Source organism: Thunnus thynnus, chromosome 12 (genome assembly GCF_963924715.1).
Source record: "Thunnus thynnus chromosome 12, fThuThy2.1, whole genome shotgun sequence".
Classification (NCBI taxonomy): domain Eukaryota; kingdom Metazoa; phylum Chordata; class Actinopteri; order Scombriformes; family Scombridae; genus Thunnus; species Thunnus thynnus.
Genome location: NC_089528.1, coordinates 33,530,905 through 33,555,852, shown reverse-complemented (window position 1 = coordinate 33,555,852; position 24,948 = coordinate 33,530,905). Strand labels below are relative to the sequence as shown.

The 24,948-nt window shown below is 40.3% G+C and overlaps 1 protein-coding gene across 3 annotated transcripts in view; it reads left to right on the top strand.

The window, feature by feature from the left end:
- Nucleotides 1-24,189, top strand: part of wdr33 (WD repeat domain 33) — a 31,347-nt gene extending 7,158 nt beyond the window's left edge. The window contains exons 3-21 of one of the 3 annotated variants that reach the window (XM_067606978.1): nt 2,075-2,143; nt 2,859-2,963; nt 3,126-3,221; nt 4,163-4,314; nt 12,812-12,909; nt 13,492-13,618; nt 14,111-14,265; nt 15,231-15,309; nt 15,778-15,888; nt 16,915-17,009; nt 17,248-17,334; nt 18,221-18,357; nt 18,510-18,662; nt 20,356-21,288; nt 21,366-21,423; nt 22,280-22,613; nt 22,702-22,865; nt 23,365-23,544; nt 23,695-24,189. In XM_067606978.1, the coding sequence (XP_067463079.1) occupies nt 2,075-2,143; nt 2,859-2,963; nt 3,126-3,221; nt 4,163-4,314; nt 12,812-12,909; nt 13,492-13,618; nt 14,111-14,265; nt 15,231-15,309; nt 15,778-15,888; nt 16,915-17,009; nt 17,248-17,334; nt 18,221-18,357; nt 18,510-18,662; nt 20,356-21,288; nt 21,366-21,423; nt 22,280-22,613; nt 22,702-22,865; nt 23,365-23,544; nt 23,695-23,852 (3,291 nt within the window). In that variant the 3' untranslated portion in view covers nt 23,853-24,189. Of the gene's footprint in view, nt 1-2,074; nt 2,144-2,858; nt 2,964-3,125; nt 3,222-4,162; nt 4,315-12,811; nt 12,910-13,491; nt 13,619-14,110; nt 14,266-15,230; nt 15,310-15,777; nt 15,889-16,914; nt 17,010-17,247; nt 17,335-18,220; nt 18,358-18,509; nt 18,663-20,352; nt 21,289-21,365; nt 21,424-21,696; nt 21,771-22,279; nt 22,614-22,701; nt 22,866-23,364; nt 23,545-23,694 lie in introns of those variants that run through there. The other 2 variants (XM_067606977.1, XM_067606979.1) reach the window with 2 other exon arrangements.
- The last annotated feature ends 759 nt before the right edge of the window (nt 24,190-24,948 follow it).

Genomic DNA, 24,948 nt, shown 5'->3' with positions numbered 1-24,948 from the left:
ACTACCAGTTCATTACTACCAGTTCATTAACACCAGTTCATTAACACCAGTTCATTAACACCAGTTCATTAACAGCAGTTCATTAACAGCAGTTCATTAACAGCAGTTCATTAACACCAGTTCATTAATACCAGTTCATTAACACCAGTTCATTAACACCAGTTCATTAACACCAGTTCATTACTACCAGTTCATTAACACCAGTTCATTAATACCAGTTCATTAACAGCAGTTCATTAACAGCAGTTCATTAACAGCAGTTCATTAACACCAGTTCATTAACACCAGTTCATTACTACCAGTTCATTAACACCAGTTCATTAATACCAGTTCATTAACACCAGTTCATGTACAGGAAACGGCGTGTTGATGGTATTTATGCATCTGTGTCAATAACAACAACAACAACAACAACTGCAGCTTCTGTAGATGAAATAACAGCCTTATTTACTCAGATGATTAATGAACATCAGAGCTGCAACTAACGATTATTAGTTTTTATTTTTAAAATGTGAGAAAATACATAAAAACGCTTGTTTTAGTTCTTGGTGACGTCTGCAGAGAAAATATTCACATTAACAAGCTGCAACCAGAGAATCAAAACATTCAATCAGTGATCAAAATAGTTGGTGATCAATTTTCTGTCGACTACTTTTTAATCTTCTCTGATTGTTCCCAGTGTTCCCAGTGTGTGTTAAACCAGCAGTCAGGTGTCTGTAATCATTCCTCCTGTTCATACTGGACATTAAAAGATCCTTCAAATGTGTTTTCAATGGAAGTGATGGAGGCCAAAATCCACAGTGTGTCCACACAGTCATTTAAAAGTCTGTGTGAAGCTTCTATTCAGCTTCAGCAGTCTGAGTTAGTCATATCAAGTGGATATCTGACACATTTACAGTCTTTTTAGCATCAAATTCCCTCTTTGTGTTTCCTCGGACAGTGTTTCCCTGTTGAGCTGCAGGTGGAAGTATAGTAACAAAAAGAGGGACTTTGGAACTAAAAAGACTGTAACGTTGAAAGATATCTACTTGATTTGACTCATTTGGACGCTGAAGCTTCATATTAGCTTCACATAAACTTTTAAATCCATTTTTGCACAGAAGGAGGACTGTGGATTTAGTCCTCCTTCACTTCCATTGTAAGGTCATTATGAAGGGATCTTCTAATGGTCAGTATGAACAGAAGGAATGATTACAGCAAGAAACACAGCTTTAATGTTCATTTGAAGACTGACTGTTGGTTTAAGACACATTTAAGAAATTGTCAACTTGTCCTTTAAGAGAAGAGCAGTGACATATAGAATAGTATCATCTGCATAAAAATGTACATTACAATTTGGGGTGACAGAGATGATCTTATTTATGCATATGATGAATAAAAGAGAACCAAGTATAGACCCTTGTGGGACACTAAGAGCACTTGACTGTGGAAACTACTGCCTCACTTCCACCTGAGAGTCATGAAACCATTTAATGGAAGCTTCATATTAGTTTCAGATGAACTTTAAATACATTTTTGCACAGAAGGAGGACTGTGGATTTTGTCCCCCATCACTTCCATTGTAAGTGCATTATATTATCTTACAATAAAGCAACTTTTGGACTCATCAAGACGTGAAAAACCTCTTCTCGGATAAAAGAAATCAACCAACCTCATTAAAAACCCTTAAAACATCTTCTCCTCTTTTATATTTATATATATTTACATATCCAGAATCTGTAAATGTGTCATTATTGTTTAAAGTCACACTTAAAGGCAAGTTTATTTGTATTATAAAGTGCTTTCAACAACAAGGTGGTTCAAAGTGCTTTACATGGAGCATAAAAGGCATCAAGACAGAATATAAAAGCAGCACAAGTAAAAAGACAGTTAAATACAATTTAAAAAGTGTTAAATTTGGAAGTAAAAAGAAACTAATAAGAGATAAAACAGAAGAATACAACTTAAAAGTCTGTTCTCAGTTCAGCAACCTGTGAATAAAACAAGTGTCTTTAGTCTGTTTGCTTTGTTTAACGTTGTTTAAAATGTTGACCAGCAGCTTTGTTGTTGTTGTTGTTGTTGTTTTCCTTTGCAGAACCGTCTGTGGCAGCGAGACCATCGAGACTTCAGAGCCATCCAGCCGGACGCAGGATGTTACAACGACGTGAGTAGAGACCCTTGCACTTTAATGACGATAAACTATATGTAAACATGGTTATTATATCAGCTAATAAAACATGATGACGTGTTTACTGTCCGTTTGAAATGAGTCTTTACAGGAAATGTGTTGATGTTTTCTGCCCTCAGCTGAGTCTGTCAGGCGTCGTCACAGCCTGACAGACTCAGCTGAGGGCAGAAAACGCCCACAAGATATTAAAATAATCCGACTGCATCACATCTGAAAAACAAAACATAATCAGCAGTGAGGAAACAAGAGGGTTCAATGATCAGTTGATTGATTAATTAGTGAACAGTTTTGATAATTGTTGAATCTTTTTTACTGTTTCAGCTTCCATCATGTGAATATTTCAGTTTTCATTATAAACTGAATAATTGACGATGATTCTGGGGATTTTTCACCGTTTTGACATTTTGAGAAAAAGATGGACAGATTAATTGATGATGATAAATAATCAATAACTGCAGCTCTGAAATGATCCACAGTGATGAGCTGATCAATAGAAAATAATCATTTTATTTGATCCCTGTGATAATAAACAGAATATTCTTTTAGATTTTGGACTCTGGGCTTCGGGAGCATTTTTTACGACTTTCTGACATTTTCTAAACAAACAGTGAAATAAATGAGCATATTGATCAGTAATAAGACGCTGATTGATCAGCTGAATAGCTAATAATCTGTTATCTGTCTGCTGCAGCTCGTTCCTCCGATTGGCATGTTGAACAACCCGATGAACGCCGTCACCACCAAGTTCGTCCGAACGTCCACCAACAAAGTCAAGTGTCCTGTGTTCGTCATCAGGGTAAGCTGCCGCCGCATCACTTCCTGTTTACAGCGTCGACCGACACTGGGAACTCCTTTAAATTCATTTTTAAATACTAGTGAGCGGTTTGTCTCTCTGGAGGATAAACTGTCAGCTTGCAGTTTGTTGTAGACGTTGACGTTTGTCTCCATGTCTCTGCAGTGGACTCCTGAAGGTCGTCGTCTGGTCACTGGAGCCTCCAGTGGAGAGTTCACTCTGTGGAACGGACTCACCTTCAACTTTGAGACCATTTTACAGGTGAACATCATCATCATCATCATTCATACATACAGTCCTCTGGTCTGTCAGTCACACACTGACTCAGTAGCTCGTTGGTTACTTCTTTTCTTTTCTTTGTAATCCAGTGAACAAATCTAGTTATGTTTTTGTCAGCTGGAACTGGAAGTGAGAGGAGAGATTAAAGCCTTCAGTGTCCCAGTTCTCTTTTGATATGTTTATATTCTATATTTCTGTATATTTAAGGAAAGACACTCAATGTCCAATCGACAAAAAAAATTATCTGTGATTCATCAAGAAAGTCACGTTTTTATCAAAAACACTTTTCTCTTTATGTTGATAATAATAAACTGAATATCTCTGAGAATGATGCAGTGAGACACTAACAGCAGATGAGAGGATGATGCAGTGAGACACTAACAGCAGATGCAGTGAGACACTAACAGCAGATGAGAGGATGATGCAGTGAGACACTAGCAGCAGTTGAGAGGATGATGCAGTGAGACACTAGCAGCAGATGAGAGGATGGTGCAGTGAGACACTAACAGCAGTTGAGAGGATGATGCAGTGAGACACTAACAGCAGTTGAGAGGATGATGCAGTGAGACACTAGCAGCAGTTGAGAGGATGATGCAGTGAGACACTAACAGCAGATGAGAGGATGGTGCAGTGAGACACTAACAGCAGTTGAGAGGATGATGCAGTGAGACACTAGCAGCAGTTGAGAGGATGATGCAGTGAGACACTAACAGCAGATGAGAGGATGGTGCAGTGAGACACTAACAGCAGATGAGAGGATGATGCAGTGAGACACTAACAGCAGTTGAGAGGATGATGCAGTTAGCTGCAGCTGATCCTTCTTCTATCTTCTTTAGTCTAAGTGTTGATGCAGCTGGTGAATGAAATAAAGATATGAGAATCAAAGCTAACATCCCTCCTCCTCTTCTTCCTCCTCTCTGCAGGCCCATGACAGTCCGGTGCGGGCTATGACCTGGTCTCATAACGACATGTGGATGCTGACGGCGGACCACGGCGGCTACGTGAAGTACTGGCAGTCCAACATGAACAACGTCAAGATGTTCCAGGCTCACAAGGAGGCCATTAGAGAAGCCAGGTTTATACCCAATCTAAACTTTTCTGTAGTTCACCCCAGTGTCTGCTGGTTACTGTCGGCCACGCGGGGGCGCCGTTTCACGCGTCGCCACATGTTGTTGCTGTGGTCGATTAATGACAGATGTACGTGTGTGCTGTTGCAACACTGCAGTGATCTGTTGTTGATATTCTACCTGATGTGGCTGATGAGCTGTTTATTTCTGTGTACAGAAAACGGTTGATTTTGTTGAATAAAGTGATCAATAATTTATTTTTAAACTGGTTTGGCGAGGCCCAGTGGGGTGGATAATAAGAACCAATGAATCAATAAAGGTCCAGGGTTTGACTTTGAACCAATAAAGTGTTAGCAGGGGATCAATAAAGTGAATAAAGAGAAGCTCCCGCACACAGTCACACGCTCTGAACCTCATCCAACAGGCAGCTGTAGATGTTTAAATAAAGGTTTGAATTCAACACCTGGTCCTGGTCACCTGAAGCAGAGCCGTGATCACCTGACCTAGAAACTACTTCCTGTTAACTCATAAAACGGACTCACAGGAGACTAAAGACACTGCAGCCTACATGTCCCATAATGCACCTGGATAGTCTTTCACTAGAGCCTCCCTGCAGGTAAACACACCTGCACCCTGGTAGTAGTCTGATGACATCACTATGACATCACACAGCTGTCTGGTCGTCACATCATGTTTATATTGATGAGTTGTTTCGATCAATCAATCAACAGAAAATTAATCTGTTTTGATAATTGATTGAATTTTGTTTGCAGATGTGAAGATTTGATGCTTCATCAGTAAACTGAATGTTTGAGTTTTAGATTGATGATCAATACGAGATGTTTGGAGACGTGATCGACATATTATCAATATTTCCTACATGTTATAGACGAGATTATTGATCAGCCAGTGGAGCAGATCAATCATTAATGAAACTAATCATCAGAGTTGTTTTACTGACGTCTTTTCCAACAGATTGAAAACATGTTTGCAGCTCAGTGAGATGCAACTAACGATTAGTTTCATTATTAATTAATCTGCTGATAAATAGAATAAATTGATTATCTGATTGATTTTCTCTCAGATTAATGAACTAATTGATCACTGCAGCTGTAATTTAATCTATCTCACCGTCTGATTCTTCCTCCTTGTTTCGGCCTCAACACACAACTAGAGCTGCATTGATTAGTCAATTAATCAGTTAATTATTGAACATTAATTAAAATAAGAACATTTATTCACAACTGTTTTGATTATTGATTAATCGTTCCCGCTTTTCTTACATATGACAGTACAGTAACAATCTGAGAAATTATAACACCTGTTACTATTTTTTGATGATTCATTGATTAATGGCAAAAAACTAATTGGCAGGTAAATTGATGACAATCGTTAGTTGCAGCCCTACAGCAGAGGTGAGGGTCACCTCCTGCGATCAATGCAGCTGATCACACAGAACACCTGCTGTCTTTAATCTGCCTCTATTGATTTTGAATGATGTGTTCTGTTTTGGATCCGGTTCCTGATTGATTCTTTAAGCTGCAAATCTAATGAACCTCTTATCAAAGCTTTAATCTCTCCTCAGTGTTTCCCGGATCAAAGATCAATAGAAACATATTGATAACAGCTGTAGATGATTAACATTCACACACACATAGTTTGAGAGTGAGGAAGCATCACTCACTGTGTGTTTCTGTAGTTTCTGATCAGATCAATGTGAATCTGATCAGCATAATCGGAACAGATCAGATGTTTTCAGCTCGTCGACCTTCAGAACTGTTGAGTTTCTGTTTCTCAGACAACAAACACTGATCAAACGTCTTAAAGTCGGAGTTATTTTTGTTTAGAAGATAAAACTGAACAGCGTGTTACAGCTCCAGAGACGCTGTCGAACCATCAGCTGGTTATTGATTATTAACGAGTTGTGTCTCAATCACTCGTTTGACAAAAGAAAAAAACCTCATGATGAATTCAGCGGCATTAACAAGTGATGACAGCGAGCAGGAGACTGAGGATTAATCAATAGACTTTCTCACTAATTGCTCTTTAATTGAGACAAAGTCAGAAACGTATAAATGCATCAATAAATACTTTTAACAGAATATTTTATATGGTGAGTTTGATGCTTCAGAGAGAAGAGCTACTCTGAATCAGTCAAACCCAGAATATTAAGATTAAAGAGCTGCAGCTGTTTGCAGTGTTCCTGTTATTTTGTCCACCATCACATGAAAGTAGTCTGACGTTTGATTATTGATCACAAACTTTGTGCTACTTGTTAAAAAGTGAAGCAGTAAAGCTGGGAAACTGGGGGAAACTGTTAGCCTAGCTTAGCACAAAGACTGGAAGCAGAGGGAAACTGTTAGCCTAGCTTAGCACAAAGACTGGAAGCAGAGGGAAACTGTTAGCCTAGCTTAGCACAAAGACTGGAAGCAAGGGGAAACTGTTAGCCTAGCTTAGCACAAAGACTGGAAGCAGAGGGAAACTGTTAGCCTATCTTAACACAAAGACTGGAAGCAGAGGGAAACTGTTAGCCTAGCTTAGCACAAAGACTGGAAGCAGGGGGAAACTGTTAGCCTAGCTTAGCACAAAGACTGGAAGCAGAGGGAAACTGTTAACCTAGCTTAGCATAAAGACTGGAAGCAGAGGGAAACTGTAAGCCTAGCTTAGCACAAAGACTGGAAGCAGAGGGAAACTGTTAACCTAGCTTAGCACAAAGACTGGAAGCAGAGGGAAACTGTAAGCCTAGCTTAGCACAAAGACTGGAAGCAGAGGGAAACTGTAAGCCTAGCTTAGCACAAAGACTGGAAGCAGAGGGAAACTGTTAGCCTAGCTTAGCACAAAGACTGGAAGCAGGGGGAAACTGTTAGCCTAGCTTAGCACAAAGACTGGAAGCAGAGGGAAACTGTTAGCCTAGCTTAGCACAAAGACTGGAAGCAGAGGGAAACTGTTAGCCTAGCTTAGCACAAAGACTGGAAGCAGAGGGAAACTGTTAGCCTAGCTTAGCACAAAGACTGGAAGCAGGGGGAAACTGTTACCCTAGCTTAGCACAAAGACTGGAAGCAGAGGGAAACTGTTAACCTAGCTTAGCACAAAGACTGGAAGCAGAGGGAAACTGTTAGCCTAGCTTAGCACAAAGACTGGAAGCAGAGGGAAACAGTTAACCTAGCTTAGCACAAAGACTGGAAGCAGAGGGAAACTGTTAGCCTAGCTTAGCACAAAGACTGGAAGCAGAGGGAAACTGTTAGCCTAGCTTAGCACAAAGAGTGGAAGCAAGGGGAAACTAATAAAAGGGAAAACAGTCCAACTCCACAACTGTTTTGGTATATTTTGTGTGTTCTGATAGTAAACATCTGCAGCTGCAGTCAAACCGTGGACGTTGGCGTCATGATGTTTGTGTTTTAACCACTCGGCTGTCGGAGCCTCATTAACATTTGTATCTTTGAATCCGTTTGGTTTTGCGGTGGACTCCTGACGCTGCGTCTGTTTAACATCGTGTGCTTTAGTTTGAGTCTCTGCCTGCTGAGGAACATCCAGCAATTATTTAAGTTTACGTCGCCAGTTTCTTCTTCTGTGAACTTTCACCTAAATTCAAATGTTTAGATGCATTTGAGTCGGAAAATCTGTTGTATGAACATCCAGACAACACAAGTTAAACACAAATCAGTTTACACACATTAACACACCTGTGAACACAGCAGCTGTGTGTGTGTGTGTGTGTGTGTGTGTGTGTGTGTGTGTGTGTGTGTGTGTGTGTGTGTGTGTGTGTGTATTAGTGGGATTTACAGCAGATAGAAGTAGAAATAATTTAAATAATAAACAGCAATAAGCAGATTAGTAGTTTTTCTTCTTTAGTTAATGAGACGTGTGTGAAAATAACCTGCAGGCCGGAAAGCGGGTTGTGTTACTATGACAACCGGCAAGTGAGTTGTCATGTGACTGCGACTACCTGTATATTAAACATAATATAGTGATCTTAATATTTATTGCTTATTTATTCCGTTTTGATTTGTTTGAAATCGTCGTAACATAAAACATAGTGACTGTAAATGTTTAAAGATAATGAATCTCACGGCTGTTTGACAGCAAACTGAATCTCTTTATTATGGACACAACAAGACGTTTGAGGACTTTAGGAAACTCTGGATGGATCAAACAACTAATCGATCAATCAGATTGATGAATAATGAAAATGATGGTTATTTGCAGCCCTACAGATATGAGATGTTACTGATTAAGGTTTTAAGTTAGTTTTTCAGTCCTTCACAGCTCATTCTTGACCAGATCAATCTGATCACCTGATCAATTAAAACATATATTGATGAACCTAAATCACTGATGAATAACATCAGCCTTCGTTTAGAAGGACGCAGCTTTTAATTAATCTGCTGATTATCGTTTGGTCAATAAAACATCAGAAAACAGTGAAAAGTGTTTTTACTGTAAATACTGTGAACAGTTTTTAACTTTTAATATACTGTTTATACAACTAACAATGAATTACTTTATTTTTATTTAATTACTTTAAATTAAACAAGTCACAACATTGTCGGTGCTGGTTGAAGTTCGTCACTCAGGTCGTTTGTTTCCTGTTGGTTCCTCTGACACTTCCTGTCCTGTTAATCTACCCACAATTCATTCTGTTCTAACATCTAAAACAAAACGTTTTCAATCTGAAATCATAGAAACACTTTAGAGAAACATCAAGACACGTCTGTCAACCAGAGATGGAAAGTAACTACGTACATTTACTCAAGTACTATATTTAAGTACCATGTTGAGGTACTTGTACTTTACTTGAGTATTTCCATGTGATGCTACTTTCTGCATTTCAGAGGGAAATATTGTACTTTCTACTCCACTACATTTATTTGACAGCTTTAGTTACTTTTCAGATGAAGATTTGACACAATGGATAATATAACAAGCTTTTAAAATACAACACATTGTTAAAGATGAAACCAGTGGTTTCCAACCTTTTTGTCTTTTGACGTCTTACAAAAAGCAGTGTGTAGTCGGGGTCACATTTCACATGTCTATGAGTTGTTAACAGCTCCACCAAATAGTGATTTTTCCCTCTAAACTTCTCACATGCTTTCATTTCAATAAATGTTCAAATGATCCAATATTTCAGCAAAAATCAAAGATTAGAGAAAAAGTCCAAAAACTGAAAACAGATTTGTGTATCAGAACTTTGTTTTTTCTTCTTTCCTCTCCCATTAATCATCTCACCACCCCTCAGATTTATCTGCTGACCCTTTGGAGGGGCCCGACCCCTAGGTTGGGAACCACTGGACTAAACTAGCTAACTGTATATAAAGTAGTGTAAACTAGCTCCACCTCCAGCAGCTACAACAGTAACATGCTGCTCTAACACTGATGCTTCACTATTAATAATCTAATGATGTCATATATAATAATATATCAGTCAGAGGGACCAAACCACTACTTTTACTGCAATACTTTAACTACATCAAGCTCATAATACTTATGTACTTTTACTGCAATACTTTAACTACATCAAGCTCATAATACTTATGTACTTTTACTGCAATACTTTAACTACATCAAGCTCATAATACTTATGTACTTTTACTGCAATACTTTAACTACATCAAGCTCATAATACTTATGTACTTTTACTTTGTTTTTCGTGCAGGAGTATTTTTTACTGCTGTATTAGTACTTTTAGTATCTGAATACTTGTCAGTTGCAGTCATTGAAGGTTTAAACTCAGACAATAAATCACATTAATTAAGGATTATTAACGATGTGAAGCATTGTGTTGTTTTGGCAGAAACGATCAATCAACAGAAAATGAGTTTAGATTTTTCTTCTTTGACAGAAAACTGAATATTTTTATGTTTTGATGGAACAAAAGAAGCAGTTTGAACTTTATAAAATCATGATGTTTATTTTCTGTCATTTATGGCTCATTGAGAAAATAATTTAGATTATTTATTAAAGAAAATAATCGTTGAGTCTTTCAGACTCTGTTTACAAAGATTTATTGATAAAACGTTCAGATTTTCACCATTTTACAGCTTCAATATTTAATTGATTGACAGAGAAAATAGTTTCCAGATGAATCATTGAAGTCGAATATCAGATTTAACTGAATGTTATTGTGACTCTGATCATCCCAATAACTGATAGTACTTGAACGCAGCATCAGGGTGAGTGGATGGATACACTTAATAAATAGATTAATAGATACTTTATTGATTTCATTTCCATATTTATTTTTAGCAGAGCAACGTAAACATTAACATTCTTCATTGATTAGATAAAGATTATTTAGTTCAAAGGAATAAAAAGATTTTTGAGATGAAATATTTAATGTTTAAATTGTAAAAAGGAGGAATCATTTCTAGAGATGTTGGGATTTTGTTCCACATTTTAGTTTGTGTTGAGAGAAATAAACCAGCAGTAAAATCCCTTCAACATGTTTCATGTCTGACAGTTAAATTATTGATTATTGTCTTCATTCATCGTTTTGTCCACAAACTGTCAGAAAAACAGTAAAAATATCCGTTAAAGTTTCATCCTCACATCTGACGAGCTGAAACTGTTTTTACATTTTTGCTTAAAAAATGAGTGAGATGATTATTCAGTTATCAGAATAGTTGCTGATTAACTTCTGTTGATCAACTGATTGATTAATCAATTAACCCTCACAGCTCTAGAAAGACTCACTCAGTTTTATTTGAATAACTTTATGAGGCTCGAGGAGGTAAAATACAGGGGAAAAAAAACAATTTTGTGTTTCAAAAATGTTTTTTTCTGTATCTGATCAGATTGGTTCATCTCGTGACACCTTGTGGGGTCCCGACCCCCAGGTTGGGAACCACTGGTCTAAACCACAGTTACCATTAAAAGTGTGTTGAGGGTTCAGATGTGGTTCTTGTTCCAGTTACAGAGTGAAGACTGGAGGCTGATAATATATAGATATATATAATATTACTGGTAAAACTTGTTAATGCTGCTGAGCGCTGTGTAATTAATTAGTTAATTAATTAATTAATTATGGAAGTTTTATGTTGTGAAAGTACGACGGTGATGCAGCCGGATACAAACTATCAGAACAAATAAAATATAATAAAGACAAATAATGAAATAGAAACAAGAAGATAAAGAGAGATTAATAAAAAATAGCATAAAAATAAAGAAACACAACACAGGAACCTTTTTTATACTTAACATTTAACATTTTTATACATTTAACATTTTTACATTTAATATGTTTTCAGTTTTGTTGTTTGTGACATCATGTTTTCATAAAACGAAAAAGATCTAAACTGAAGCTGTAAAACAGATAAAAACAGATCAATAATGAAAACATCAGAATAAAAGTTATTTTCTCTGATTTACATGTTTTGTTTTTCTATGTTTAAACAGACGCAGAGTCTTTTATTTTGGTGTGTTTGTGTTTCCAGTGAACGTCCAGCAGGTGGAGACATTTGAACAGTTTAACAGCAGCTGATGAGCTTCAGTCTGATGGTATTGATCTAGTATTGATCCAGACTGAACTCTCAAACAGAAGCTTCATTAGAGTTTAAAGTCTTTCAAATGTCTGAGGTTCAATTTAACTAATATACTTTATGAATGTGTCCAAAAATCAGATTTTTCTTTCATGTTTTGCTGTAATTGTCATTGTTCTTCAGCTGTGAATCAATCTGCAGTGTTTAGTTTCTGTCTGAGCTGCTCACAGTTCACCTGCCACCTGATCAATAATTATTATAATAAAAACAGCAGAGGACAGAAAAGATCCATCTGATCAATATTTCTACCATCAGATTCACGTCTGTTACGTTTCTCAGGTAATTAAACACAATAATACTAATAAACTTTATTAATATAAGAGTGTTACAAAGGAAATATGGTTCAAACAAGTCAGAACCACAATCAAATGAGAATAAAATGCCTGAAATACAATAAAATGAGATGAAAAACTAAAACATGTTGAACGTTGTGGAGCTGAAAACATAAAACTTTGATCAATAAACGACATTTGTAGACTTTCAGGAGACTTTAGTGGCGACTTAAAAACCAACATTTACTATAAATTAAAAGATTAAAGTCAAAACAAATACAAAGCAACAAAGTCTGAGAGATCTGAGATGAATAAAGCAGATATTAACAGCAGGTTAAATGAATAAAAGGATTCATATTGATTATATATATATATATTTATATTGATAAGGAACTCAGTGACTCTGATACCTGACAGTCAGGCTCTGTTACCTTTATTTACCCTTTATTTACTTTTATTTACCCTTTATTTACTTTTATTTACCCTTTATTTACTTTTATTTACCTTTATTTACTTTTATTTGCCCTTTATTTACCTTTATTTACTGTTATTTATCTTTATTTACCCTTTATTTACTTTTATTTACCTTTTTTACCTTTTTGTACCTTCAGAGGTGAATAAACAGAGTTGTCATGTCTCAGGTGTTTGAAACCATGTTGACTCTTCTTCTTCCTCTTCTTCTTCTCCTTCTGCAGTTTTTCTCCGACAGATAATAAATTCGCCACCTGCTCAGACGACGGCACCGTCCGGATCTGGGACTTCCTGCGCTGCCACGAGGAGCGGATCCTCAGAGGTCAGTGTGATGTCTCAGTCCCGAGGCCGCATCCATAAAGGACACGTACACTCAAAAACCACCATATACACACACACAAACTGGTATCTATGGACACAGACTGGGAACCAGTCACACTGACGTCAGACCCAGGACCTCACAGTCAATCACTGCTAGTGTTCTTCTATCTAATGCGACTGTTTACAAACTTAATATTGATTAATCACTTTTGTTTGATTAATTTGATCATTATTTTAATTTAGCTGTTAATATTTTTATGTTATCCTTTAAGTGTGTTCAGATATGAGATCTACAAACTGATCATTGATTATCAGCTGATGATGGTTTACAGTCATATGATTGATTGATATGGATAATAAAACAACCATGTCAACACACAGCTTTATAAATCTGACTGAAACAACGCCTGTAGGATTCTGACATGAAGCTGCTGAGTGTATGTGGCCATTCAACATGTCATTAAACATGATGAAGAGCCACTACAGACAGGAAGCTTCATCATTAGGGTTAATATTGAAAAAAAATCTTAAAACTTTATTGTTGTTTATTTAAATGTGCGTGTGTGTGTGTGTGTGTGTGCAGGTCACGGTGCTGATGTAAAGTGTGTCGACTGGCATCCAACTAAAGGTCTGGTCGTGTCCGGCAGCAAAGACAGTCAACAGCCAATCAAATTCTGGGACCCGAAGACCGGACAGAGTCTGGCAACACTGTGAGTTCAACACACACTCACATAACATAACATAACATAACATATAACATATAACATATAACATATAACATATAACATAACATAACATAACATAATAATGAAACATTAATACAATATAAAGATAATAAAGACATTAAAAGTGTTTCTAGACAGGTGGAAGATGAACTAAGATACTTTACTGCAGTAAAAGTACCAATACAGCCAAGTAAAAATATTCCATTACTAGTTAAAGTCCTGCATGAAAAATTCTCCTATAGTAAAAGTACATAAGTATTATGAGCTTATAATGGAGGTAATTGTGAGTTGCAGCTGTGATCATTTTGATCGTCATCACATGGTAAAATAGTTCTCTCGTTGCTGCTGTTGGTCATAATGCTTTGACCTTTGACCTTTGTGTTTCAACAGGTCAAACTGTCTGATTGGCTGTTTCTGAAATGTCGTCATGTTTGTTAAAAAGTCTTTGTGAATAAAACATGAAATGTCTCTTCTCAGACACGCCCATAAGAACACGGTGATGGAGGTTAAGTGGAACCTGAACGGTAATTGGCTGCTGACGGCGTCACGTGACCACCTGTGTAAACTGTTTGACATCAGGAACCTGAAGGAGGAGCTGCAGGTGTTCAGAGGACACAAGAAGGAGGCCACAGGTGAGTCTGAGCAGCACTTCCTGTCCACAAGTATGAAACTTCACTCTCACCTGGAATCAGTGACCTGTCAGTCATGTGACCTGTCAGCACCTGCAGTTCAGCTCTGATCAGGGCATATCTCTGCTCCTCCTACTGGGCATGTGCAGAGGACAGATGAGCGAATCAGCCACAGAAAACCAGTGAAGAAGAAACTCTTCTTCTTCTCCTTCTTCTTCTTCTTCTTCTTCTTCCTCTTCTTCCCCTTCTCCTCCTCCTTCTTCTCTTCCTTCTCCTTCTTCTCCTTCTTCTTTTTCTTCTTCTTCTTCTCCTTCTACTCCTTCTTCTTCTTCTTCTCTTTCTCCTTCTTCTCCTCCTCCTCCTTCTTCTTCTTCTTCTTCTTCTTCTCCTTCTTCTCCTTCTTCTCCTCCTCCTCCTAATTCCTCTTCGTCTTCTTCTGCATCATGAAACATTTATCTTCCAATCCTACTTACATACTTATCCAATGACATGAATCAAACCAGGAAGTTGATATTGATCCAGTATTGCACATTATGGCAGGATGTTACATGTTCACCAACCAATAAAGTATCAAACATGCTGATGCTCTGTGATCATCTATAGTTCCACCGACAGCATCTAACTGCTGCTGTTTAACACCGTAACGTCTGAAGGTGAATGTCAGAGGGATCATTCGTTATTCTCTGTTCCTCTCTCAGCTCTGACTGCTCATAAATAACCTTCATAGCAGCCTGAACAAGACCAGTGAGTCTGGATTCTGTATTTTACTGATGTTAAGGGTTTATACTCAACATTAGAAGCCATAAAAATGTTAGTTTTGGTATCAAAGCTCAGGTATCTGAGTGATTATCATAGAATAGGTTCAGGATGAGTTTATTAACAAATGGGAACACAGGTGGAATAAAAACCTGACGAAGGTGTCGGACGGTGGATGTAACCAGATCTTTGTTTCCTGTTTGTGTCGTCAGCGGTGGCGTGGCATCCTGTCCACGAGGGTCTATTCGCCAGCGGAGGCTCCGATGGTTCTCTGCTCTTCTGGCACACAGGGTAATAATCATGAACCTGAAACTGTGTTAATGAGTCACGATGCTGCCAGTCGCTCATTAACAAGGTTCAAGGCTGCTGTTATTGTCCCTAAAAGAGAGAAATGTACAAAACTTAAAATAAATGTTAATAACAGTAAATGTGTTCATGTAATAATTAGCAGGAGATGTTATACAAATAAAATACTCCTCGTTCATTTTAGTGTTTTCAAGGGATGTTGACTAAAAACACTTGTGTTTTTAAATGAGTTAACTCATTTATGTTATATATGTATATAATATACATTTATTTATGATTATTTACTTGGATCAGTGATTGTTGTTCCTGCAGCTCTCAACTGAAACATCACAGATCTGTTCCAACATGTTTAAAGTGTCACAAACTAAAACCTCAGAATCTGGTGAATCTGAATGCAGCTTCCTGTTGTTGTGAATGTGCTGGTTTGTTTACTGTTGTTGTTGTTTGTGTCAGAGTGGAGAAGGAGGTTGGAGGGATGGAGATGGCTCATGAGGGGATGATCTGGAGTCTGGCCTGGCACCCGCTGGGTCACATCCTCTGCTCCGGCTCCAACGACCACACCAGGTGCCACTCGAACGCATATACAACATTTATACAACATAAATACAACATATATACAACATAAACACAACATATATACAACCTGTATACAACATAAACACAACATGTATACAACCTGTATACAACATATACACAACATATATACAACCTGTATACAACATATACACAACCTGTGTACAACATATGTACAACATATATACAACATATATACAACATATATACAACCTGTATACAACATAAACACAACATATATACAACCTGTATACAACATATACACAACATATATACAACCTGTATACAACTCATATACAACATATACACAACCTATGTACAACATATGTACAACATATATACAACATATATACAACCTGTGTACAACACATATACAACCTGTATACAACTCATATACAACATATACACAACCTGTGTACAACATATGTACAACATATATACAACATATATACAACATATATACAACCTGTATACAACATAAACACAACATATATACAACCTGTATACAACATATACACAACATATATACAACCTGTATACAACACATATACAACCTGTATACAACTCATATACAACATATACACAACCTGTGTACAACATATGTACAACATATATACAACATATATACAACCTGTATACAACCTGTGTACAAAATATATACAACACATATACAACACATATACAACCTGTATACAACTCATATACAACATATACACAACCTGTGTACAACATATGTACAACATATATACAACATATATACAACCTGTATACAACCTGTTTACAACATATGTACAACATATATACAACCTGTGTACAACATATATACAACATATATACAACCTGTGTACAACATATGTACAACATATATACAACCTGTGTACAACATATGTACAACATATGTACAACATATATACAACATATATACAACCTGTATACAACCTGTGTACATACAGTTTGGGGTCAGATGTCCTGAGCAGTCAGTTCTGTATTAAGTTCTTCTGTGTTTTTATCCTTCAGTAAATTCTGGACCAGGAATCGTCCGGGTGATAAGATGAGGGACCGCTACAACCTGAACCTGCTGCCGGGGATGTCAGAGGACGGCGTGGAGTACGGTGAGCCGCACTGAATATCTGTTCTAGTTTTGGAGTTTTGATCGAACAAGAAAAGACATTACCATCTAATTAACTGACAATAAAGATATTAATTACTACAGCTCTACAGTATACTCTGCAGTTATGGACAAACTGTCCAGAATCTCTATTAAGATTTGTTACTGAAGTGATGCGACACACAGGCTGCTGTTTCCAGGTTTACATGTGAATTAACAGCTGATGCGTGTTTGTGTTTCAGATGACGTGGAGCCCAACAGTCTGGCCTCCATCCCCGGGATGGGGATCCCCGAGCAGCTGAAGGCGGCCATGGAGCAGGAGCAGAACAGTAAGAGTCTTCCTTCAACTCTCAGGGACCGTCTGCAGGTTTTCCTCCTTGTTTCAAACATTTGTAGAATTTTCTGTTTTTCAACTGAAACAAAAGGAAGGAAAGGTCGGTCTAGGTTATTGATGATTTTATGCTTTATTGGTTTAGGTTATATTTGATGTTGCATGCAGGTCTTTAAAAAGTCTTATAATTTCTCAAATTAAGTGCTGGCACAACCGTTGGGAGCAATTTGGGGTTCACTTTGACATGTGGACAGGAGTCTGGGATCAAACTACTGACCTTCTGATTGGTGGACAACCCGCTCTACCCCCTGAGCCACAGCTGCCCCCCCACCCCCGTTTAAATTACGAGTATTAGTATGTATAGAGTGTACAATGGATAAGACTTTATTTTACAGGTCCCTTAATCTTATACTAACTTGCTGGAAATATTCTGAGTAATTTACAGGTATTTATCTGTTAATTTATGGCACATTTTACAGAGAGTTTGGTACAATTTGGTACAAATTATAAGAAAAATTGCAATAAAGTTAAGTAGGGTGAGTTGTAGTTTCATATGTAGGTTTTTTTCAACAATTACCTAAAAGTGGCGGCTGCATTACTGTTCAGTTTTATTTCACTTTTTAAGTTTTTTAGAAAGTGTCTAATATGCCAGTACTTTAAGTATTTTCAGTCATTTCTTAAGGTTTTAAGGTTCTAATTAACAACTGGAACTATGAAGGTGATGCTGATGATACTGTCCTGTATGTCACTGACCTCACTGTGAACCAGAACTACTCGTACCTCTTGACTGAAACCTGATCAAACATCGTGGTGCATTGTTTCATATGGTGGATGTTAACAAGGTCCTACACAGTATGTGACTCAGGTGTGACTGTTGTCTCCAGGTAAAGAGGCGGCTCCTGAGGAGATGTCCATTCCCGGTCTGGATTGGGGCATGGACGAGGTCATGGGTAAAGACGCCAAGAAGGTCCCACAGAAGAAAGTGCCGTACGCCAAACCGATCCCAGCACAGTTCCAGCAGGTAAACGCCGCCACAGCGTGCAAACGAACATTTATCAAACCCTGAAGCTGCCGACTCAACGCGATGGATGTCAACACTGAACCCATTTCTCCTGAAACTGTAATGATGGTGGTGCTGTATAAACTGTACAAACTGTGCTGTCCAACCTACAGGCCTGGGCGGAGAACAAAGTACCCATGATGCCCCCTGGTGGAGATTTGAAAGACCGGAAGGTGGAGCAGAAAGTGGACATGAAGAAGAAAACTCAGGCGGAGATCGAGCAGGAGATGGCAGCTCTGCAGTACACCAACCCCATGCTGCTGGAGGTGAGTCTTTATAAGATGTTTTATGTGCTCGCAGGGCTCATTGTTGTGATGAGAGACTGTTACTGATAATTCCTCAGAACCTCTTTGTGTTCACCTGTAAGTCACAACCTGTGAATGCAACACGTGTAGTTAATGATTTTCACAGTTTTTGGACACATAACTGAAACTACATTTTTTAGGTTCCCTACATGTCAGGCGTGTGCATAATACAGTTGACATACACTTGTTTAGAACATGTGTCATGGCAGTCTTGAGTTTCCAATGATTTCTACAACTCACTTATTTTTCTGTGATGGAATGATGGGAACATACGTCTGTCACGGATCTGAAAAAGCGGATCATTGATTTGAACAAGTCAAGAAAGTCACTTTGAGCCATTTAGGTCCCAAGATCAACTGTGCAAACAATTGTCTGTAAGTATAAAGTTTATGACACAGTTGTGTCACTGCCACAATCAGGAAGAAAACGCAAGCGATCACCTGCTGCTTAGATAAAATTGATCAAGATGGTCATAAAGCAGGTCGGCAATGAATTAGAAGCTGCTGGAACACAGACGGCAGGGTCCACAGTGACTGCCATGACATACATGTTCTTTAAAGGTGTATGTAAACCTGTGACCACTGACTGGGAGTGAGAGATGCTTTGCTAAAACACGGTGCAAAACCGTAGAGATCTTTTATAATTAATCTGTAGATTATTATTATTTCTCACAGCTCAAGGAGATGCTTAAAAATGTCCTCTTTTGTCAAAATGCCCAAAATACCCCCAGATACTGAATACCCCTAAAGATATTTAGTCTAAGAAAAGCAACAAATAATTTTTGGCATTTTTGCTTTAAAATTACTAACATTATCAATTATCAGACTAGTTGCAGATTAATATTCTGTTGATTGACTAATCAATTAATGGACAAATCCTTGCAGCTCGAGGGTTCTTATTTTAAAGAAATAGAGGAATAAAATCTATTGTTTACTTAAATGTTAATTCCTCTTACACATAATTAACATCTTTTATAATGCAGTGCAGCGACCTGCAGACAGTAAACTACCCTTCTAACGGAGCACCCAGCAACCGCTTTATCAACTACTCAACAACCTTGTTCAAAGCCTAGCAACACCCTAGCAACACCTGGAACACTAGTAACACTTGGAACGCCTAGCAACCACCTAGTACCCCCTATGCAACCAGCTAACACTCCTCAAGCAATGGTCCAACCTAATGTCTTACCATAAAGACCTCTGTAACCACACAGCAGCCCCCTGTAACCACCCAGCGACCTCCTGTAACCACCCAGCAGCCCCCTGTAACCACCCAGCAGCCCCCTGTAACTACCCAGCAGCCCCCTGTAACCACCCAGTGACCTCCTGTAACCACCCAGTAGCCCCCTGTAACCACCCAGCAGCCCCCTGTAACCACCCAGCAGCCCCCTGTAACCACTCAGCAGCCCCCTGTAACCACCCAGTAGCCCCCTGTAACCACTCAGCAGCCTCCTGTAACCACCCAATAGCCCCCTGTAACCACTCAGCAGCCCCCTGTAACCACTCAGCAGCCCCCTGTAACCACCCAGCAGCCCCCTGTAACCACTCAGCAGCCTCCTGTAACCACCCAGTAGCCCCCTGTAACCACCCAGCGGCCTCCTGTAACTACCTCGCTGCTCTCATTCACTCTTTTGTTCTCTTTGCTTCTTCAGCAGATGAAGATGGACAGGATGGGTTCAGACGGGAACATGGGCCCCCCACAGGGACAAGGTCCTATGCCCCCCTTCCCCGGCCCTGGAGGCCCCGGGGGTCCTGGAGGCCCCATGCCCCCTGGCCAGCAGGGTTTTCCCCCAAACATGCCTCCTCAGCAGATGCCCAACAGCATGGGGCCCCCCATGGGCCCTGGAGGCATGCAGCCTCCCTTCATGCCCCCTGGACAGATGGGGCCTCCCTCTGGACCCCAGTCTCACCAGGGGCCCCCTCAGGGCATGATGGGACCACCAGACATGCAGAGACATCCTGGCCCTCCCAGGAACATGGGCCCCCAAGGGCCTCACGGCATGGGTCCTGGACCCAGAGGGATGCAGGGCCCCCCTGGTGGGATGATGGGACCCCCTCCTCGAGGAATGGGCCCCAGGGATCCTCAGGGGCCTCCACCTCAGGGGGGCATGATGCCACCTCAAGGGAACATGATGGGCCCCCAGGGTCCTATGCAGGGTGGGATGATGGGGCCCCCACCCAGGACACATGGCAACATGCCAAATAACTATGGGATGGGCAACATGCAGGGGCCCCCAGGAGGGATGCACGGACCTCCAGGAAACATGCAGGGGCCCCCAGGTAACATGCAAGGACACCCAGGGAACATGCAGGGGCCCCCTGGTAACATGCAAGGACCCCATGGAAACATGCAGGGACCCCATGGAAACATGCAGGGTCCCCATGGAAACATGCAGGGGCCTCCTAGTAACATGCAAGGACCCCATGGAAACATGCAGGGGCCCCAAGGTAACATGCAGGGACCCCCAGGAAACATGCAAGGACCCCATGGAAACATGCAGGGGCCTCAAGGTAACATGCAGGGACCCCCAGGAAACATGCAAGGACCCCATGGAAACATGCAGGGGCCCCCATACCTGCAGCACCAGGTGAGTACAGGTCTCTCTCTACTGCAGCAATGTGAAACTGTCGGGACTTCTGTATAAACCTGATTTGGTCTTTACAGGGCCAGAACTCGGGGCCAATGATGCATGGGATGGGGCCACAGGGGCCCAACAACAAAGGTAAGATGGTTCAGAAGAAACACCTGTAGCCTGAACGTCTCCAGAGTCTGATTATCAGAGCAGATTCAGTTATTATGAGGCGTTCCTGTTTATTTGTACTTTATTCCACTGGTCTGTTTTTAGTCACGCTGAGATAGATAGATAGATAGATAGATAGATAGATAGATCAATAATGTTAATATGCTATAACACACTGAACAATAGAGCAAGTCAGGTGGAAATTTATGAGACAACAGACAGACATGAAAGTAATGTTTTCTGTCGTACCTGTAGGGGCCCCGGGAGATTCCTGAGTTTGGAGAATTTAAACGCCTCTGTTTCCATTTAATAAAATATGTCAAACTGCCCATCGTGTCGTGTAAATGAGTCTCATGTTTTACATGAATATCATCTCAGTACAGAGAATGTTTATCTTGTCTGAGCACAGAGACTGGAAGCTTGTTAATAATAAACTATCTGTGTAGCATCATACAGGAAATGCAGCTCAACATACTCCACAATTGCACAAAAAACAAACAATAAAATACGACAAAACAGAAAAATAAAATATTTCAGTGAGATTTAATAAAGTACGCAATAAGTGCCTCCTGGTATTTTCTCAAACATTCTCAGCAAATCTTCATCTTACTCTCACAGTTTCCACTCTATACGCACAATTTATACATCACAACGTAGACACATTTGTCCTCCTTCACAAAACGTCACTCCTTAAACAACACGTCTTTGGTTTTTGATGTTTCTGCCTAACAGAGAATAAAATAGTCTGAAGTTAGAAGATTGCTCTTGTAGATCAGAAACAATGAACAGTTTCAGTTACCAGCGGCCCTCGTTATCTCTGTTTCTCTAATTATCTCAGGAGACCCTCGGGGGCCGCCGCCCAACCACCACATGGGCCCCCCTGATCGCCAGGGCCCTGGAGGGCCTGGAGGACCAGACCAGGGCTCGGGACCTTACTGGGGAGACAACCAGCAAGGTCGACGTGGGCCGCAGGATTTTGACGGAGGCCAGGACTTTCACAGCAGAGGAGAGGAGAGCTGGAGACCTGGACCCGGCTACCAGGGGGGAGGAGGAGGGGGCCACAGGGGGGGAGGAGGGCACCGAGGTGGAGGAGGAGGGAACGGAGGGAACTGGGGCCCTGAGGACAGGTTCCCCAGAGACGGAGGAGACTTCAGAGGACGGAGAGACGACAGGTGAGCTGCTGTTCAGCCTGAATGTGAGACCAGGTCCTGAAAGGTCCTGGATCAGATGGGTCTGAATGGGTTTCGTTCGGTGTTTCAGGTTTAGAGGAGGAGGCCCCGGCCGGCCCGGAGGTCGAGGTTACCCTGACGAGTACGGTGGCCAGGAAGAGGGCTTCGACGGCCCAGACGAGATGAGTCGAGGCTGGGACAGCGGAGGTCGAGGGAGGCCGCCGCCGCGGGGAGGAGGACCCCCCAGAGGAGGAGGTGAGACCTGACTGTCATCAGTTCAACCAGTCATTTACTTTGTGTTTGTAGAAGCCTGAAGAGGTCACATGATCCAGCAACTCAGCAGGAAACAGCAGTTTGTTTTCTGTCAGATGACAAGTTAAAGAAACCAACATACAGCGTCTCAGTGAGGTGTTGGACCACCAGAACAGCTTCAATACGCCTTGTTATTGATCCTACAGTCTCTGAACATCATTGATCATAAAGATCTTCCTCATGTGGTGTTGTGATGATGGTGGAGAGCGCTTGTCTAACGTGTCGGTCTTAAACCTCCCAGAGGTGCATCTTTATTGAGTTTATTGAATAATGTCTCCATGTCTCATTTATTCAGGTTTTTCCTTTAATTTGTCACCTGTCTGTACATATTAGATATCATATAACGCTATAATTATGTAATATTTCACTGCAGGAGAAGTGTGAACCAGAATCTTTGTCATCTTATTGTGGCGGTGCCTCTGCTTGTCTTCCTGTCCGTCAGGTCACGACGGTTATCGGGACGTTCAGCAGATGCATGATGGGTCGTCCCCGGCGGGCCGTGAGCGCTCCTCCTCCCTGCAGGGCATGGACATGGCGTCTCTGCCCCCCCGTAAGCGTCCGTGGCAGGACGGTCCGGGAACCGGAGACCCCCGAGAGCGCGAGTCCCCCGGCGCTGACGGAGGTAAAACATCCCGACGCGTTTACATGATTTTACAGGTTTTAGTGACTCCTGAAGTTCTCCGTTTTAAATTCATATAATACTTATTTCAGTTTATTGTAACGTTTCCTTCTGGACGACTTTCAGTCTCACAGATCTTTCCGCTGTTCGCAGGTCGGCCTCCTCAGAGGGACGACGGCGGTTACGGTCCGTCCGGACGCGGCGGACGGGGCGGCTGGGGTCCCGGAGGAGGACCGGGACCGGGACCCGCCCCCAGGAGAGGAGGACCTGCACCCAGAGGAGCACCGAGGGGGGGCGGCCGGGGCCGGTAGTCCTCACATAAAGAAAAACTCTCACGTCTCGTGTCCTCTGGCGTCCGGCCGCTGGAGACAAAACGGTGCAGAAAGACTTTGGGTCACGTGACACAGTGAGACGAATCAGAATCAGGACTGAAAGAACACCTGAGCCGACAGGAAACGCCTCACTGATCAGGATCAAACATGTTTTAATGTAAAATATTGTAGAGAATCATCCACTGTGTTTGTATCTCCGTCTCCTCCTTTTATTTCCCCGTCAACAGTTTGTCTTCAGGTTGTTGCTTTTTGTCCTTTTTTTGTATAAGATTTCTATGTTTTTGTGTTTTCACCGAATAAAGATTGACACTTCAAACTGCAACGTGTCATCAGCAGCTCAACATGTACGACATTTAAAGGAGCAGTCGCACATTTTAGTTAAAGACTGAAGTTAAACAAGAAAATACGACAAAACTGTAAAAATGCAATAAAATATGTCAGTGAGATTCAATAAAATAGGCAAAAACAAAGTTTGAAAAGGTGAGTTTAAGATGTTATGATGGATTTCTTGATGGAACGAAGCTTCCTGTCAGAGATCAGTGGTGGAAAATAACTAAGTACATTTACTCAAGTACTTGTACTGTAGTACAGTTTGAGGTACTTGTACTTTACTTGAGTATTTCCATGTGATGCTACTTTCTACATTTCAGAGGGAAATATTGTACTTTCTACTCCACTACATTTATTTGACAGCTTTAGTTACTTTTCAGATGAAGATTTGACACAATGGATAATATAACAAGCTTTTAAAATACAACACATTGTTAAAGATGAAACCAGTGGTTTCCAACCTTTTTGGCTTTTGACGTCTTACAAAAAGCAGTGTGTAGTCGGGGTCACATTTCACATGTCTATGAGTTGTTAACAGCTCCACCAAATAGTGATTTTTCCCTCTAAACTTCTCACATGCTTTCATTTCAATAAATGTTCAAATGATCCAATATTTCAGCAAAAATCAAAGATTAGAGAAAAAGTCCAAAAACTGAAAACAGATTTGTGTATCAGAACTTTGTTTTTTCTTCTTTCCTCTCCCATTAATCATCTCACCACCCCTCAGATTTATCTGCTGACCCTT